Here is a 15,381-nt window from a genome sequence, read left to right as displayed (position 1 = left end):
TGGGTCATACTCCTTGGACTTTCAAAAAATTCACTCCTTCCCTACACTGCCATCATGTCACTAATGAGGCTGTGGTTCCAACCGCTTAACATGTGCTGAATCAATTTTCTCTTAGGAAAATTGCAAAAGGGACACTTCCTTATTATTTCATAGCATCAATTGTGTTACCACTTCCTTAGTTCTTTAGGTTTGTTCATGGCCTAATTCTTGTTGTCTGGGCATTTGAGAGTTTGAAGAAAGTTGTTGGACGTATCATCAAAGAGCTGGCATAGATCAGAAGGTCCATTGCAAATTACAACCTAGGCTGAAGATATATGGTTGTTAGCTCAAAATTTTATGAGGTGGGCAGGTCACATGGTGCTTCAGGGATGGAAATACTACGTACTGCAGACAAGTTACTCAACGAAAACATAATCCGGGTAGCATTCCATACCAGTGAGCAGTGGTCACAACAAACAACCACTTAGTCGGTCTTTTACCTTTATATTTGCTTCTGCATGGTGATAGTACTGATTACGATGTGCTGTGGCAAGATGCTAATGGAGTATGTAACGCCAGAAATACAAATAAATAAATGGCCAAATTGCAGAAAACTGCAACAAGCTTACATGCTTCTTATAATTTGGACAGCAAAATAAAATAAATCTGACCACCTGGTACAACAATCAGAAAAAATATTCCAAGTACAACTTTGTTGATTCCGTCTAAAATTGCAACATAAAAAGGCGAAAAAAGAGAGAAGAAGATGGAGCTTGTTATTACAACCATATATATGTTAGAAAGTTTTCTTCAATTATGATTCTTGTCATTACAATGAGATTGATACCAAAGCAGAATCTTGTGGCACATGCTAATTTCAACTCGACTTGCCTTCATTTGGCCTTGGAATTTTCTTGTATTCATACTCGTTTATATTAACTTTCTCCTGCAAGGCCTGTAGGGAACCAGGAGCAGTTTGTTAAGCACTTATTCTTCCATTTTGATTTTTTTTTTGGGGAAAGAAAAAAAAAAAAAAAAAGTAATACCTTGAGCTCCTCCTCCAACGAAATTTTCTTGGGCTTGTAAGCATTCACAGGCCCTGTCCTTGACAGTGCTTTTGTAGTTTCTATTATCTCCCACTCCTGTTCATCCTTCACCTTTGCCACATCTTTACTGCACTACATAATTCCAGATATCAAAATATAGAGAAAGATGTGCAAGTGAGGAACCAAGAACCATGAAGGGACCATTGATAGTGAGAGTGGGATCCCAATCCCCAAATTATGAGATTTTCTCACCACGTTCAAGTTAAAATGACACTATATAAATCAAGAGAGACAGGGTGTTGAGGTTTTGCTCCTTGTATATAATGTGATATTATGGTTTGGCCTTCCTCTAACTTGTTTTGGGTTTGTCCCTTCTAAAAACAAGAACTCGTCAGTCGTCACGTATTTTTATAATGACTTGCATGCATCTCACATGAAGGGCCAAAACCTAAAATAGTAACTTAGAGGAAGGATTAAAAACTATGTTCAAAATAGCCTTTTTTTAAGGGAAAAAGTTCCAAAACCAAACAACGCAAATGCAATAAAACTTCATAGTCGAAGAACTAGCTTGTATATATAAAATTTAAGGGTTGTCCACATATCTAACACACATTTGTTATAATACTACCTTTTTTTTTGTGTGTGTGCAAGTGTTTGTGTAAGCCTTTACTTATACATTGGTCTACAGAGTACAAGTGTATAAGAATTACACAAATAGGTTCTTCCAATGTTTTAAACTAATATCATAAGTGTGGTGTACTCTTTAGCCATATATATATATATCTTATTTCCGATAGTAACGACTACGATCGTAACTCGGTGATCATCTTATAGATAACTCTATGATACAACGGAGACTCAGTATGGATACTCCTCAAATTTTGTAAAGGCCAACACATTTGTCCCCGAGATTGACGACAATCTAGTCTCATGCATCAGTTAGCGAGCTAATGGTTTTAAAGATTATGATGTAAGACACTTAATTTTTAAGTTAGGGAGTAAACATCATATGTAAACAGTTTTTCATTGCTCCATATTGTCTCTCGATTTTTAAGTTTTTTTTTAACTTTCTTTTCGTTAGGATTTTTTTCTTTAAATAGTCTTCAATCATTCCTGTAAATTAGTATTTCAGTTTTGGCCTTTTAGAACGGCCAAACACAAAATAAATAAATAAATATTAATTAGAGGAAAACCAAATCCCATTAAAAGACAGTAAATAGTAAATTTTTGTTTTCCCATCATTTGTAGAAAATAAATATTGATAAGTAAAAGTTTAGATTAGTATGACTAACCTTCCTTGCAAGAGATGGGCAAGGCCAACTGCTCCGAACACAGTAAGTGAAATAAAAGGGAGTCCATATCTAAGAAACGGATATTTCCTGCCCCAGCTTCCAAACTGCCGAATCTTGAAAGCAGTAGCTGCAACTAAACTTAGTTTCTCAGAATGATGATTCATTACTGCCTTACAAAATAACCTGCATTGGGACAGTAAGTTGAATCTCATTCACAAAAACAAATTAATCTCCTTTTCTTTTGTAAAGATCAGTAATCGAACCTTTAAGAGATAAGTATGAATGAGAAATGCCTCGTTTGGTCCTTATCGATCTGGGCTTCAAGCCTTTCAAAGGTGACGTGGACCAATATGACTCCACTACTACGCTCACGCCAATACAGTATACTAGTAAAAAATGTGTGTAAATAGGAAATCTTTCAAGAACCGAATGAAATGAAAAACAATAGTGATTTGAGTACACACTACGCCAATTTACGAAAGGTCAAGTTTGAAATCGAAGGCCAGGTCCACGTCACCTTTGAAAGGCTTGAAACCCAGATCGGTAAGGGACCAACGAGGCATTTCTCTTTCTCTCCAAAAATTACAAAAGGCATTTCTCATTCATACTTCTCTCTTAAATGTTTGATTACTGATCTTTACAAAAAAAAAAAGAAAAAGAGATTAATTTGTTTTTGTGAATGAGATTCAACTTATTGTCCCAATGCAGGTTATTTTGTAAGGCAATAATGAATCATATTCTGAGAAACTGAATTTAGTTGTAGCTTACTTTTTCAAGATTTGGCGGTTTAAAATTTGGGCGATATCCGTTTCTTAGATATGAACTCCCTTTTATTTCACTTACTGTGTTCGGAGCAGTTAGCCTTGCCCATCTCTTGCAAGAAAGGTCCGTCATACTAATCTAAACTTTTACTTATCAATATCTATTTTCTACAAATGATGGGAAAACAAAAATTTACTATTTACTGTCTTTTAATGGGATTTGGTCCTATTTGAGGAGTATTCATACTGAGTCTCCGTTGTATCATAGAGATATAGGACCAAATCCAATTAAAAGACAGTAAATAGTAAATTTTTGTTTTCCCATCATTTGTAGAAAATAGATATTGATAAATAAAAATTTAGATTAGTATGACTAACATTCCTTACAAGAGATGGGCAAGGCCAACTGCTCCAAACACAGTAAGCGAAATAAAAGGGAGTCCATATCTAAGAAACGGATATTTCCTGCCCCAGCTTCCAAACTGCCAAATCTTGAAAGTAGTAGCTGCAACTAAATTCAGTTTCTCAGAATGATGATTCATTACTGCCTTACAAAATAAACTGCATTGGGATAGTAAGTTGAATCTTATTCACAAAAACAAATTAATTTTTTTTTTTTTTTTTTTTTTTCTTCTTCTGTAAAGATCAGTAATCGAACCTTTAAGAGATAAGTATGAATGAGAAATGCCTTTTATAATTTCTGGAGAGAGAGAAAAATGCCTCATTGGGCCCTTACCGATCTGGGCTTCAAACCTTTCAAAGGTGACGTGGACCTGGCCTTTGATTTCAAACCTGACCTTTCGTAAATCAACGTGGTGTGTACTCAAATCACTACTGTTTTTCAGTTCATTCGGTTCTTGAAAGATTCACTATTTACACACATTTTTTACTAGTATACTGCATTGTAGTGGGGGCGTGAGCGTAGTCAGTGGAGTCATACTGGTGCAATTGCTAAAGTGTGTGGAGTCAATGGAGCAGTGCATTTCGTAATCATGTCTATGGAATATATGAGCGTTCCCTTCAACTTCTTAAGGGACAAGCAGTGAAGTATAAGAGAGAAGTGGAAGTGGAACATACGTGCATAAGAATTGAAGCACCAATCTGAGGACTATTTCCAAGCTAGAATAGTGGAAATTTCAGTTCTGCAGCAAGTTCATCTGCCAAAAGAATTAAATCATAACCAAGCACAGAACAAAAACCAATAATAGGAAGTAACCCACACTCTAGACTTAATTGAAAAAATGTGGGAAAAACATATGTACATATAAGAAAACTAAACTACCTTGAAGATCATGGATAAAACATCTTGATGAAGTGTATTCGCAAGCAAAATAAATAGAAATAAAGTTACAAAGATGAATACTACATACCGTGATTAAAACCAAAAATTAACATTTCAACAATTAGATTTTCAAAGAAGAACATCAAATGCTTGAAGCAGACAAGTGCAACAAACGATTCTCCTCTTGCAATCGGCCTCTAAGACCAACACATTTGCCAATCTTGTGAAGTCTCTCCAAAACAATGTGAAAATAACAAAATTACACTGGACATAAACACCATCCATAGTTGTACTGTTAACACAAGGAGATTATACCCGGGGCCGTGACTCTATTGTTGTCATGAAAACACAACCTTTCATTACCTAATGCTCTAACCAAAGTTCCCTTGATATACTCTACAAGCCTCTAAACAGTGGCTAACTTGCGAAAATAGCGTTTAGATCCTTGTGAAAATAGTGTTTAGATCATCCTTTAAATCCCTGAATCGAGACACACTTTTCCACAAGCAATTTAATGGCTAATCTATGAAGAACATCAGAACACGTCAGGGGCATACAGAAAACAGCAATCCAATATATTGACAGACAAACAAGCTATGTCAACTTGAGCCATCATGGGCATTTCATATTAACTCAAAAGTGAAATGCCACTTCTTTTTTGTTCAAGATCAATTTTAGCTACCAACTTGCTTTAAAGCAAGTTACCAAAATGAAAGCTCAATTACACTGTAACAGAATTGGTCACCATCCATGACCAACTTGCTCTAAAGCAAGTTGACCAAAATGAAATCTGAATTACACCGTAATAGAATTGGTCCCCATCCATGACATTGGGAATTAACTTAAAATGCATTATTCCTGCATCAAAATGATGCACAAGAATGGATTTGAAAGATTGCTACGCAAAATGTGTGAGTCTATTCTAGATAAATCAAAATTTACATCAAATTAAAACACCCCCAAAGCTCAAAAAAAAAAAGAAAAAGGTAAACTCTGTGCAGTTAAATCGGAAATCGGACGCAAGAGCGAGTAGGTCTACTCGGTCGGGGACTAATCGTGATTACTCGGGCGATTTTTTCTAAACACTATATTTCTATACATATACCTGTTAAATTACTTAAATATAATTAACAAGTAAAATCATTGATATACCAACATAATAAAACCAATAAACGACTCTGTGACCTAATGGATAAGGCACTGGTCCAGAGATTTTGGGTTCGATTCCCAGCACAGTTGTTCCATACTTTATTTACTTAGTTTACCAAGCAAAAGCAAAAACACACCAATAATGGAGAACTAATTAAGAACTCAAAAGTGCATACTGCATATCATAATTCATAAAACCAAATAGCAAGTCCCAAGTCCCAACACAGAGCAGATACGCTGTCGAAAAAAAATCACAGTAGATACCAAATAGTGTGGTCGTGCTCTCTTTTTGTTCTTTACTCTCTGATTTAGTTTTTAATTAATCTGAGTGACTTCAGCAGAAGTGACCCAAATTATGACCACAGCTGCAATTAGAAACAATCCAGCTCTATATCTCCAACAGTCCAACCCATTTTCATAACTAACCAAACCAAACACACAGATCTCTCTCTCTCTCTGTGATTTTTTTTTTTATTATTACAAGTGATGGGAGAAAGAAATAGACTTGGCGTCAACGATTTCTTATTACAAGAAAACGGGCAGAGTTATTATTGTTATTATATTGCCGATATTTACTTCATAGTAGAAGGGGGAGGAGGAGGACAAGTGAAGAGAAGAACTGAAGAAGTGAGAAGTGAGAGAAGAAGAAGAAAAAAAAAATGGAGAACAAGAAAAGCTAGCGTACCTGGAACTTTTGCTGGAGAAGACCGAACTTCCCTTTTTGATTTCGCGAGCCCTAAATTGTTTGATTTCGAGTTTTGTTTCGCGGGCTAAAAAAAAGGCCCGATTTCACACTATTAACTCGTCCGGGTCCGAGTAGTTATTAATTGAAATATCGGCCGATTTCTCAGCGATTTCTCGTCCCCGATCATCACTCGGAGTAATGAGCTGAACTGGTCGGCTAGGCACCGGGTAGGGAGTACTCGGCGATTTTATAGCACAGGTTAAACATTAGGAAGAGATATCGGAAACAAGTTATATTACCAAGTTAGATGACACCAAAAATTGGGGCGGACCTGTAAAATATATCAGGCTGGCAGTTTGGTATATCTTAAGTTCATGCTTCTGCTGAAATTGGTGCTCCTTGGGTTTTAATAGATAGCAGGGTAGTTATTTCTTTTAACTGTTAGATATATAAGATATTATGTAAGGGTAGTTAGGTCTTTGCAAGTGTATGTGGTATATAAAGCATGTAATAGTTAGGGTTTTCACATTATATTGAATACAATAGTTATCATGGTATCAAGAGCTAGCTTTCAGTCCTGGTAGTTGCAAAAAATAAAAATCAGTTGGATTTCTGACAGTGGTAGCCACCATTGGCACTGCCACCAGGAGACAAATGTTCATATAGTTCGATTGAGATGCACGTTTTTGTATGTTAAGTAGATAGTTTGACTGTTTGAGTAGCAGAGAGAGATAAAAGTGATTGTTTAGTGACAGAAATTGTTCGTTTCCGCAGCCAGTGATTGAATGTTTTTTTTTTCTTTTCTAGCAACAAGTTTGATAGTTGGTATCGTTGGTAGTATTTGGAAGTTCACCATTTGAAATATAATTTGATGGGTGCAGTGGCAGTTGGTTCATGGGGTTCATAATATGGATAAAGTGAGTGTTGGTACAATTTGGGTAGTTGTTCACCTTGTGAACTTTATTTGTTTGACGAAATGCTCCATAGATGGAAACGACAAATGAAGGGGATTGTTCACACGGTGGTTTGTGGGCATGGATTGCACTTGTTGTATGGTGAATTGGGGCCTTTGATTGGAAATGGTGCATGGTGTCGCATCAAACTTTTTGTTGTTTTTCAATTTATCGGGATTGTCGATGGTGGTTTGTTTTCTTGTTTTGGTTAGGCTGGGAGAATGGAAAACCGAAGTTGGCAGTGGCAGTGGCAGTGGGTAATGACATGGTAGTAGCAAGTTGAGTATTCTGAATGCGCAACTTGAGTGGGGGAAGTGTTAAGTTGGTATCGTTGGTAGTATTTGGAAGTTCGCAGTATGAGTGACATTTGGATTGTTTGCAACTTGTACTTAGTGTACGACGTTTGGATTGTAGCCGGTGTTCTTTCCTTCTTTCGCAGCCGGTAGTATTGATTGGTAGTTGATGGCAATGGCAGTCAATGGCAATGATAATGGCAGTAATGATGTGGCAATATAATGGCAATGGCAATGTCATGATAGTTGATGGCAATGACAACGACAGTGGCAATGTCGTAGTAGTAGCGTAATGGCTAAGAAATGTAGTGTCTTTTGTTTTGTTGTTGGCAAACTCTTGATGTTAGACCTCATGAGTTTGAGTGGGGGTTGTTAGATATATAAGATATTATGTAAGGGTAGTTTGGTCTTTGCAAGTGTATGTGGTATATAAAGCATGTAATAGTTAGGGTTTTCACACTATATTGAATACAATAGTTATCATTAATTTCTGCTTGTTCTTGTCCTTTTCAAGAAGCAAGCTGATTACCTTTCAGTATGGAATTTTCCAGATAAGTCTCCTTCATCTGGTGTAGTTACAGTCCGGCACTCCGTAGGTTTGAGTAAATGACACCTTTCCTTGCCCCTAATATGTTGCATTCGTCATATCAGCCTAATAATAGGAGTTCATATGCAATCCAAAACGTTTGTTTGGAGGCATAGCGTTGTCTATGGTGCTTTGGATCAAACATAAAGGTAAGCTGGCTCAAGCCAAGAATTCAGTAACATCCAGGTGATTATTCTAGTTTCAGGAGGAATTCAGGCTTGGACCTCAAGTTAGAACCCATGCATCCATGAAAATACTACAAAAGAAACAACTTTACCCGACTGACACTGACTGTTGCCAAAGGTATTACCTGACAGACCAAAACTGCCGCACGACCGTTGGAAAATGCTCGGTCGGCATAGGCTGCCGACAATTATTAACAGTCATAACAGGTCGTCAGGTATGCCTGCTGTTGTTAACCGTCGGATAGACCGGCTGTCACTAGCCGTCGGATAGGACAAGTGTTATAGGTTGTTGGGTATTCCAATCGTTGGCGCCTGCTATTGGCCGTCGGGGTAATTTACTACTAGACAGTTGGTATCTGTCGGGTATTAGTTTTTTGTTTAAAAAAAAACGGTTATAATAATTCTTTCAAGTATCCCAACATTTCATTTTTTCCCCTCCAATTACATTCTTGCATGTTCCCACTCAAATGCTACAAGCGCCAATGTATTCATAAAGAAACAATAAGAACAACAAAATGTTAAAATTAAAGTACTTTGCTCAAAGACACTGAATAGTTTGGGACTTGCATGACTACAATACTCTTGCCTAACATGACTGATCAAAGAAGAACAAGACTTCAAGCTAAGATAGGAACAATATCGGGTCAAAATTTAAATTTAAAACCGAACAAGAAATGTAAGACTGAACAAACAAGCCTTAATATATTGCTAAAGCTATTCCCAATAACTCACAAGGAAATGGTTAAAACTAACATTTACAAAGAAAAAAGTAGATGGGTCAAAACATAAACATAAAGGGATTTCCAAAGTGAAGGCTTTCCCTTTTAAGCAAAGCTTGCACGACTTCTTTTGCATCTGTTCCTTCCGGCAGAAATTGATAGAGAAAGCTTTTCTCTGTTTCTGATAGTTGTGTCTCCCAAACCTAAAAGAAGTTCCATGTAATGACTATATAGAGTATTGAAAAAATAAAAGGGTGCAGATTCAGTTGTACTACATATGAATGTAAAAAAAAAATGTGATAAGCATTTTATTTTTTATAAAAGAGATAAGCTAGCATACATGCAAACATAGTTACCTCATAAGATAACACTCCAATCAGATCCTCCAACCCAAAAACATCCCGAGGAATTGGGAAGACATCTGCTAACACATTTCGGCAAGGTGGAATAGGTTTGATAAAAGCGAAATTCCCAGTTTCGATTTCACAGAGTGATCTCGATGAATAATCAGGATTCACTTTAAGACTGAGATAACATACCTTGTCGAAAGCTGATTTTGATAGATCATCTTCCAAAATGTGAACATACAGATCTTTGATATCTGCAACGGTATGCACATTTCCACCGTATGAGATGCAACATTAGAACGCATTGTCATAACATCATTCTTAAGGTTCAATTGTTACAAAATCAGCTTGTAGTGACATATGACAAATAGTCTAAGATGGTACGTTAAATCAGATACTACAATGCGAGAGATGCATGAGAGACAATATGAAGCAATCGACCATAGTCTACAATTGATTAACTTCTTGAGCCCATTTTAAAACTGATCAACCTCCGGTCGAACCTAAAGCCAGAAAAAAAAAATTAGGATATTTTCCATGAAAATAAGAACATCACTAGATACATTCCACCCGAAGTTTGGACAATTACCAAGAACCTCTCGTAGTTCCTTTGCAGTACAAGCAGCATGCATTGTAGTTGCTATTAACTATAAGAAGAGTTACCTGATAGAGCTCGTCTGCAAAGAAGCCAAAGCATGATCTACAATATCTGTTTTTGCTAGTTCTGTGGTTGGTCATAGAAGAATGCAAGCAACATCAAGAGCTACATTACCCTGAAAGTTGAAACAATTTATACATGAATGAGGCACACATACTATATAACTAAGTTGGTCATTTAAACTATAACACTTATTTAAGACCACCAAAACAGTGCCACTTTAAGCACAAGGACAAAAAAATGAATTTCGTTCATAGACTAAACTGAATAGATATAATTCATGCTAATACTTCAAAGCATTTTTAAGGTGGGAAGAAATAATGAACACATTAGTTGCAAAAGATATACTTGCATCAACATGAAGACTAAACATTACTTCAAAGGTTTGGAACTTATATAGTTATACTCCACTGCTCAAAAACATAAAGACTCACGGCTCACCAAAGGACCAACACAAAAAATGATGTGGCTGCCAGGGACTAAATATTCTAACTGATTTCAACTTATACACACATCCCCAACAATAACTATAAATAGTATCTAATATAATACTACTTCTATGCTTCCTTTACTGTTTGAGTAAAATTGAAAATAGAATAAAACTAAACAATACCTGACCAAGAATGACTGCTGTATCAGTGTTCTTCAAGTCAGGGTCCAAATTACTAAAGTCTGGGTGTCCATTATACCACCAAACAAAATCTCTAGTAGAGTAAATTCCCTCCAAATCCTATAATCATACACGCCGAGACAATAAGAGTAGACAGAACATATATAAGGATGTTGATATTTAGCATGTAGGGAACGAACTTCTCTAGGAACGCCCACAATCCGGTCACTTTCTGCACCATAAGCAAGCTCCACCTACTCTCAATTATGTATCATATCAGTCATACAGAATGTTATCAATTTGTTATCAATATGCATCACAACAAATTATCGAAAAGATGCCCAATATATAGCTGAGAGAATAGACAACAAACTTGTATTACTATATTGACGGTGTACATTTCCAAAGAAGTTGAATAAAGAAAAGAGATTACAGCTTTGCCATTGACACTATCCCCTGCAAAAGGCCATTGTTACCACCACAGAGGAATAAAAAATATAAACACATATAGTATGTCCTATTGATATTAGCCCGCATAGTATCCATGATGACATACTACTAAACAACTAGTAAAAACAGTTTCTGAAACCAAAATGCAAATAATACCTGAAAAATAAGTGTCCCAATAGTGACTTGGCAATGAAGGGCAATGTTACTATTCTTATCAACCCAGAACTTCAAAACCTAATAAAATACTACATATCAAACATGATAAAATAATAACCAGGGATAGAAAATATATACAAGTTTCTATAAATGGTTATAAAGGGTTTACCACTGCAGTTGATGACATTGACAAGGAAAAGCCAACAAAGACACCCTCTGACAAACTTGCACCACATATCTACAGCAAATGTAAAGGTCAATAGTCAACTTCCCTTTAATATTAAGTTATTTACGACTGAAAAACTTCATTAAATAAGCAAGGTCGAGTAGAAGATGAAGTCATTTTTGGCATTTTACCAAGGCGATTGTACCGTCGATGCTTTTCTTCACCTCCCCAAGAGAGGTGTGTGGTTTTCCAAAAGGTAGAGGGACTATGATACCAATTTTCAATTTGTAGAAATTGCAGGACAAATTTCTTTCATCTAACATCTTAAGTGCCTCTTTGTTTTCTCCTCTTTCCAGCACAAGATTCTCCGCCTAAAGAGAAAAAAGAAGTCTAAAATAGTTAATCTTACTTGCTACGATAAGAAGGCGTCTACTTGATATTTCACCGCCAAGATGTCTCTCTTCCTCCACCCTCAGATGGTGTCTTACTGACAAGGACATCTGCCTTGCTAGGAACTGTTCCTGCTGGAATTGCTCCAGAGGAAGCATCTGGGCATGTTTTAAGTGTGCCATACGCTCAAGCAAATCATTTTAGTGTACTTGTTGTATGCGCTTTCCGTCCGATATCGGCTTGAATTATTTGATCAATAGATAGATCGGGGCACCTCGAGAAAAGGAATGTGCAAGTTGCAGTTCCTGCGCAGACATTGTTGCCTTACTAAAACCTGTTCTAACATGTTATTGGTTCTAAAATGGTTAACGGTGACCGCCCAAAGCCGATCGTGCATATGCTTATGTAGCAACCGCTCACGAAGAAACCGCTGAACTTGAGATTGCCGCTATTCTTTGCAGAATTGCATTTTGGTGGTGAAGCCTGCCGCTTTATTCTATCCGACGTTCTTTGGAATTGTCGACGTTCTTTGGTTTGAGCTTTCAACAGATGATCAATATCTTGAATTAGTTGATTCATAGATTCTTTAGTCTTTGAAGAAGGTTGGTGTTGAGATGATAAATTTTGTTCTTTGGTTGTTGTTTTGCAACCGCTGCGGCAAAGACTCTACAAGAATAAGCTATGCAAGAATAAGCTTAGGATTACTCACCATCCTTCTCCCACCATGCTATGTTGTCATGAATCTTAAACCACTTCCCCTAGAAATTCCAAATATATAACACAGTCTCCAAAAAATGCAGCATTCATTGTATCTAGGTGAACCACCACTGCATAAAGCATGTATATTGGGGATTTGTCACTAGTCCCACTCATATATGGGGCCAAATTTAAGATAAGAGAAAAAAGAATTCTAAAACACGATGCAAGAATCCCCTCCTGAGTGGTCGACATGCTGCATAACAAGATTCTGAAACAGCAATGTTAAACAAATTAAAAATTAGTTATTGCCGCCACATAGAAATAGAGGAGCAATGTGGTAACTTAGCAACAGGTAAATATTCATACTTGAAGCCTAGGCAACTTCATGACTGCTTTGATGCTCTCCCTCGGTAGCACCTTCCGTCAGTCCAAGATGCCCCTCCTCGACATATTTCTCAAAGATGGCGAAAACAAAACCAAACCATGTATGGGAAACAATCCAGTAAAATAACTAGGACGTGCTGCAAATGGGTGTAGATAACTAGGACATTATGTGAATTGGTGTAGATAATTAGGACATTCTATGAATTGGTGTAGATACTTACTTTACTCTCTTCAACATATGCTGTGGCAATGGGCCTAGAACTCTTTCCATCATTGCGAGGTGCTCTAAGTTTTCATGAGTCTGGAAAAGTGCTTCCCCCTAAGAAAATGGATTAAAAAACATAAATTTACACTCACACAAACAATCTCAATAAGGATAAGCAAGCAGTTAATCATACCGAACCTCAACCAAGATGCAGCCAATATGCAGCCAAGAATTCTAAAGAAGTCATAGTTATCCTGCTAGAAGACTGCAGGGCCAACAATAACCATGTGCAGCACAAACATCAATTAAAATTTAAGAATGATCACGAAATTATATACCTTCTTAACATTGAGAAACCTATTATTTCCTCTCTACTTTGAAAACACGTGTCTTACATTCGACATGCCATCAACCTTCATCTTTGTCTAATTTACCCATTAAAAAAATAGGATAATAATTAAATCATCACTGGAAATAGAGAGTAAAAAGGGGAATTACTGGTGAAGCAGATGAAGAGACAGAGTTGATACAAGGCATTGATAAAGCCATCGGGAAATGAAATAAAAAAAACATGCTCAATCCAATTTAAGAACTAAAACATTGATGAAGTATTTGTGAGAGGAATGCTTACTTGCAGAGGTGAAGTTGTACGATACAACTACTACAAAAAAAACCAAATGCAAAAGGAAAAAAAAATAAATTTTAATAAAAATAATCAAATTTATTACCTTGACGGCTTATTTATTAGTATTGATTAAATTTTAATAAAAAAAATCAAATTTATTAGTATTCATGCAATTAAAACTTGATTTTACATTGAATTGAATGTGGGTGAGAGAGAGTGAGTGAGAGGGAGTGACGGATTTGAGAAGGTGTTACCTTCTTGAAGCGTGAGTGAGAGGAAGGCAGCAGACAACAAGCTTGAATGAGAGGGATAATAGTTAGGGTTCTCTTTATTTTTTTTTAATTTTTTCAGAAAATTTAAGGTGGGAACTGAAATTGGTTTGGCGCCCTGATAATTGGAATAGATATGCCTAACAGCTGAACTCGGCAGAACAAACCGGACGGTTAATAAGTACAACAAAAATTTAATCAACAGTTGGAAAGAAAGGATGCTTAAAAACCATCAAAGTAACCGACGGATAAAAGTTCTCACACAACCGTTAGTTATAACCAAAACACATGAAGTGCTAGAAGAACAAACTGGACTGATGGCAAAATAATACCCGATGGATATTATTTGTAGGGACTATCCTACAGACTGGAACTGCCGGGTAATCTTTATCGAGTTTGTCGGGTAAAGTCGTTTTTTTGGTAGTAAAGTTGAAAACATATACTCCAGCTGTACTCCGTTTTCTTCTGCCGATCTGCTATAACCTTAGTACACATCTAGAATTCCACATAATCCAAAATCAGATACATTAAGACCACAGGGACAACATACTAATGCAATCAGAAGGAGGTAGTAGTTGAACGTGAAATAATTGCAGAAGACGTCTACATGTGAAAGAAAAGCAAAATTTTCTATCACAGCCCACTATTTTAACTAGGCAATTAACTTCACCTGTAATATGAACAATTCCAAGTCCATTTTTTTGCTTTACAACGATGGACTAGTACATAACTACATAATATAAGTAGTATATTTTGGAATGAGAGGAGGAGGTGTCTTTTGAAGGATTGATCTTGAATACTGTCATAATTTCATCTATGGCTTTCTTCTCGAAAATTCTAGTCTGGTTTCTCAGATCTAGACGAGTTAAATGCAATGGGAATGTCTGCACTCTATCTAAATCTAGAAGGTTCCGATGGAAGAAAAAAGGCAAGGTTTTGAAAATGAAAAGAAGATGACATTCTCACGACAAAGCTTAAGGTCCTGCGATGTGCTATGCAATTCTGGGAGAGAGGGAAAACTCCATTACTTTGAAGTTGGATCAGACACAAATCTCTTTTCTCTTCTACACCAATTAAAAAGATGTTAGAGATCTCATTTTGCATTTTGCGTGTTTCAATCATTTATGAGAATTCAATCAGTAAAGTGAAAACAATAACTTCCTTGTGGAACAATGTAGTTGTGCAACAATTCAATTTGTTTCTTCTTATCTTGTTATTTTCCCTTATTCATTTATCAAATTTCATTAGTATGGAATGTTGGAATCTCTTGTGTATTTCTAAATACTAGTGTGTGTGTGCAAAGTGGAGGAAATGAACAAAGGGTGTTCTGTCCACTTTAGTGCATAGTAGATAGTCCCACATTGGTTATCCACCACATCAAGTAGGGTTCGAACTTGGGCTTGGGCTTACTGTTGTGGGTAGTGGTTTGACTAATTACCTAAACTTGTTTTGCTTTTTTCTTGAGCAGCAAGTTTTAGTGTTCTATTAGGAG

General features: G+C 36.5%; 2 protein-coding genes and 1 long non-coding RNA gene across 8 annotated transcripts; all 3 read right to left on the bottom strand.

Annotated features, from left to right (window-relative positions):
• Window positions 1-675: 675 nt before the first annotated feature.
• Window positions 676-6,326, bottom strand: LOC147514425 (cytochrome C oxidase assembly protein). Of its 2 annotated transcripts, XM_086583045.1 has the most exons (5): window positions 6,195-6,326; window positions 4,156-4,235; window positions 2,318-2,500; window positions 1,026-1,152; window positions 676-934 (listed from the first exon to the last, which is right to left on the bottom strand). In XM_086583045.1, exons 3-5 carry the CDS (start codon window positions 2,479-2,481, stop codon window positions 857-859), a joined length of 369 nt encoding a protein of 122 aa, XP_086439171.1. In that variant the 5' UTR covers window positions 2,482-2,500; window positions 4,156-4,235; window positions 6,195-6,326; the 3' UTR covers window positions 676-856. The 2 variants fall into 2 exon arrangements, with proteins under 2 accessions (XP_086439171.1, XP_086439179.1); XM_086583053.1 differs by lacking the exons at window positions 4,156-4,235; window positions 6,195-6,326 and adding an exon at window positions 2,581-3,076.
• A 2,562-nt stretch (window positions 6,327-8,888) lies between these two features.
• Window positions 8,889-11,930, bottom strand: LOC147514424 (uncharacterized). 5 transcript variants are annotated; one of them, XM_086582954.1, is made up of 9 exons: window positions 11,509-11,930; window positions 11,321-11,389; window positions 11,152-11,229; window positions 10,746-10,799; window positions 10,549-10,665; window positions 9,941-10,050; window positions 9,470-9,780; window positions 9,287-9,351; window positions 8,889-9,133 (listed from the first exon to the last, which is right to left on the bottom strand). In XM_086582954.1, exons 1-6 carry the CDS (start codon window positions 11,638-11,640, stop codon window positions 10,012-10,014), a joined length of 489 nt encoding a protein of 162 aa, XP_086439080.1. In that variant the 5' UTR covers window positions 11,641-11,930; the 3' UTR covers window positions 8,889-9,133; window positions 9,287-9,351; window positions 9,470-9,780; window positions 9,941-10,011. The 5 variants fall into 5 exon arrangements, 4 of the variants coding, with proteins under 4 accessions (XP_086439080.1, XP_086439090.1, XP_086439073.1 ...); XM_086582964.1 differs by having other exon boundaries at window positions 9,470-9,531; XM_086582947.1 differs by having other exon boundaries at window positions 9,470-10,050.
• A 1,081-nt stretch (window positions 11,931-13,011) lies between these two features.
• Window positions 13,012-14,846, bottom strand: LOC147514423 (uncharacterized). The gene is made up of 4 exons (XR_015213207.1): window positions 13,875-14,846; window positions 13,627-13,656; window positions 13,189-13,260; window positions 13,012-13,109 (listed from the first exon to the last, which is right to left on the bottom strand). It is a non-coding gene; the product is annotated as an uncharacterized LOC147514423 (long non-coding RNA).
• Window positions 14,847-15,381: the final 535 nt, after the last annotated feature.

This window comes from Coptis chinensis, chromosome 2 (assembly GCF_015680905.1).
Source record: "Coptis chinensis isolate HL-2020 chromosome 2, ASM1568090v1, whole genome shotgun sequence".
Classification (NCBI taxonomy): Eukaryota; Viridiplantae; Streptophyta; class Magnoliopsida; order Ranunculales; family Ranunculaceae; genus Coptis; species Coptis chinensis.
Note: the sequence above shows the minus strand (reverse complement) of the source record. Positions and strands in the feature narration are given on the sequence as shown.

What these genes read in the sequence shown, in the direction of transcription:
- LOC147514424 (XM_086582940.1), bottom strand. Translation starts at nt 11,640, where the DNA reads ATGTTAGATGAAAGAAATTTGTCCTGCAATTTCTACAAATTGAAAATT. An exon ending in TCGACGGTACAATCGCCTTG is followed by an intron (nt 11,390 to 11,508) that starts GTAAAATGCCAA and finishes CATTTGCTGTAG; the next exon opens with ATATGTGGTGCAAGTTTGTC. An exon ending in CAATGTCATCAACTGCAGTG is followed by an intron (nt 11,230 to 11,320) that starts GTAAACCCTTTA and finishes GTATTTTATTAG; the next exon opens with GTTTTGAAGTTCTGGGTTGA.
- LOC147514425 (XM_086583045.1), bottom strand. Translation starts at nt 2,481, where the DNA reads ATGAATCATCATTCTGAGAAACTAAGTTTAGTTGCAGCTACTGCTTTC. An exon ending in GCCCATCTCTTGCAAGGAAG is followed by an intron (nt 1,153 to 2,317) that starts GTTAGTCATACT and finishes TATGTAGTGCAG; the next exon opens with TAAAGATGTGGCAAAGGTGA. An exon ending in CGTTGGAGGAGGAGCTCAAG is followed by an intron (nt 935 to 1,025) that starts GTATTACTTTTT and finishes GGTTCCCTACAG; the next exon opens with GCCTTGCAGGAGAAAGTTAA.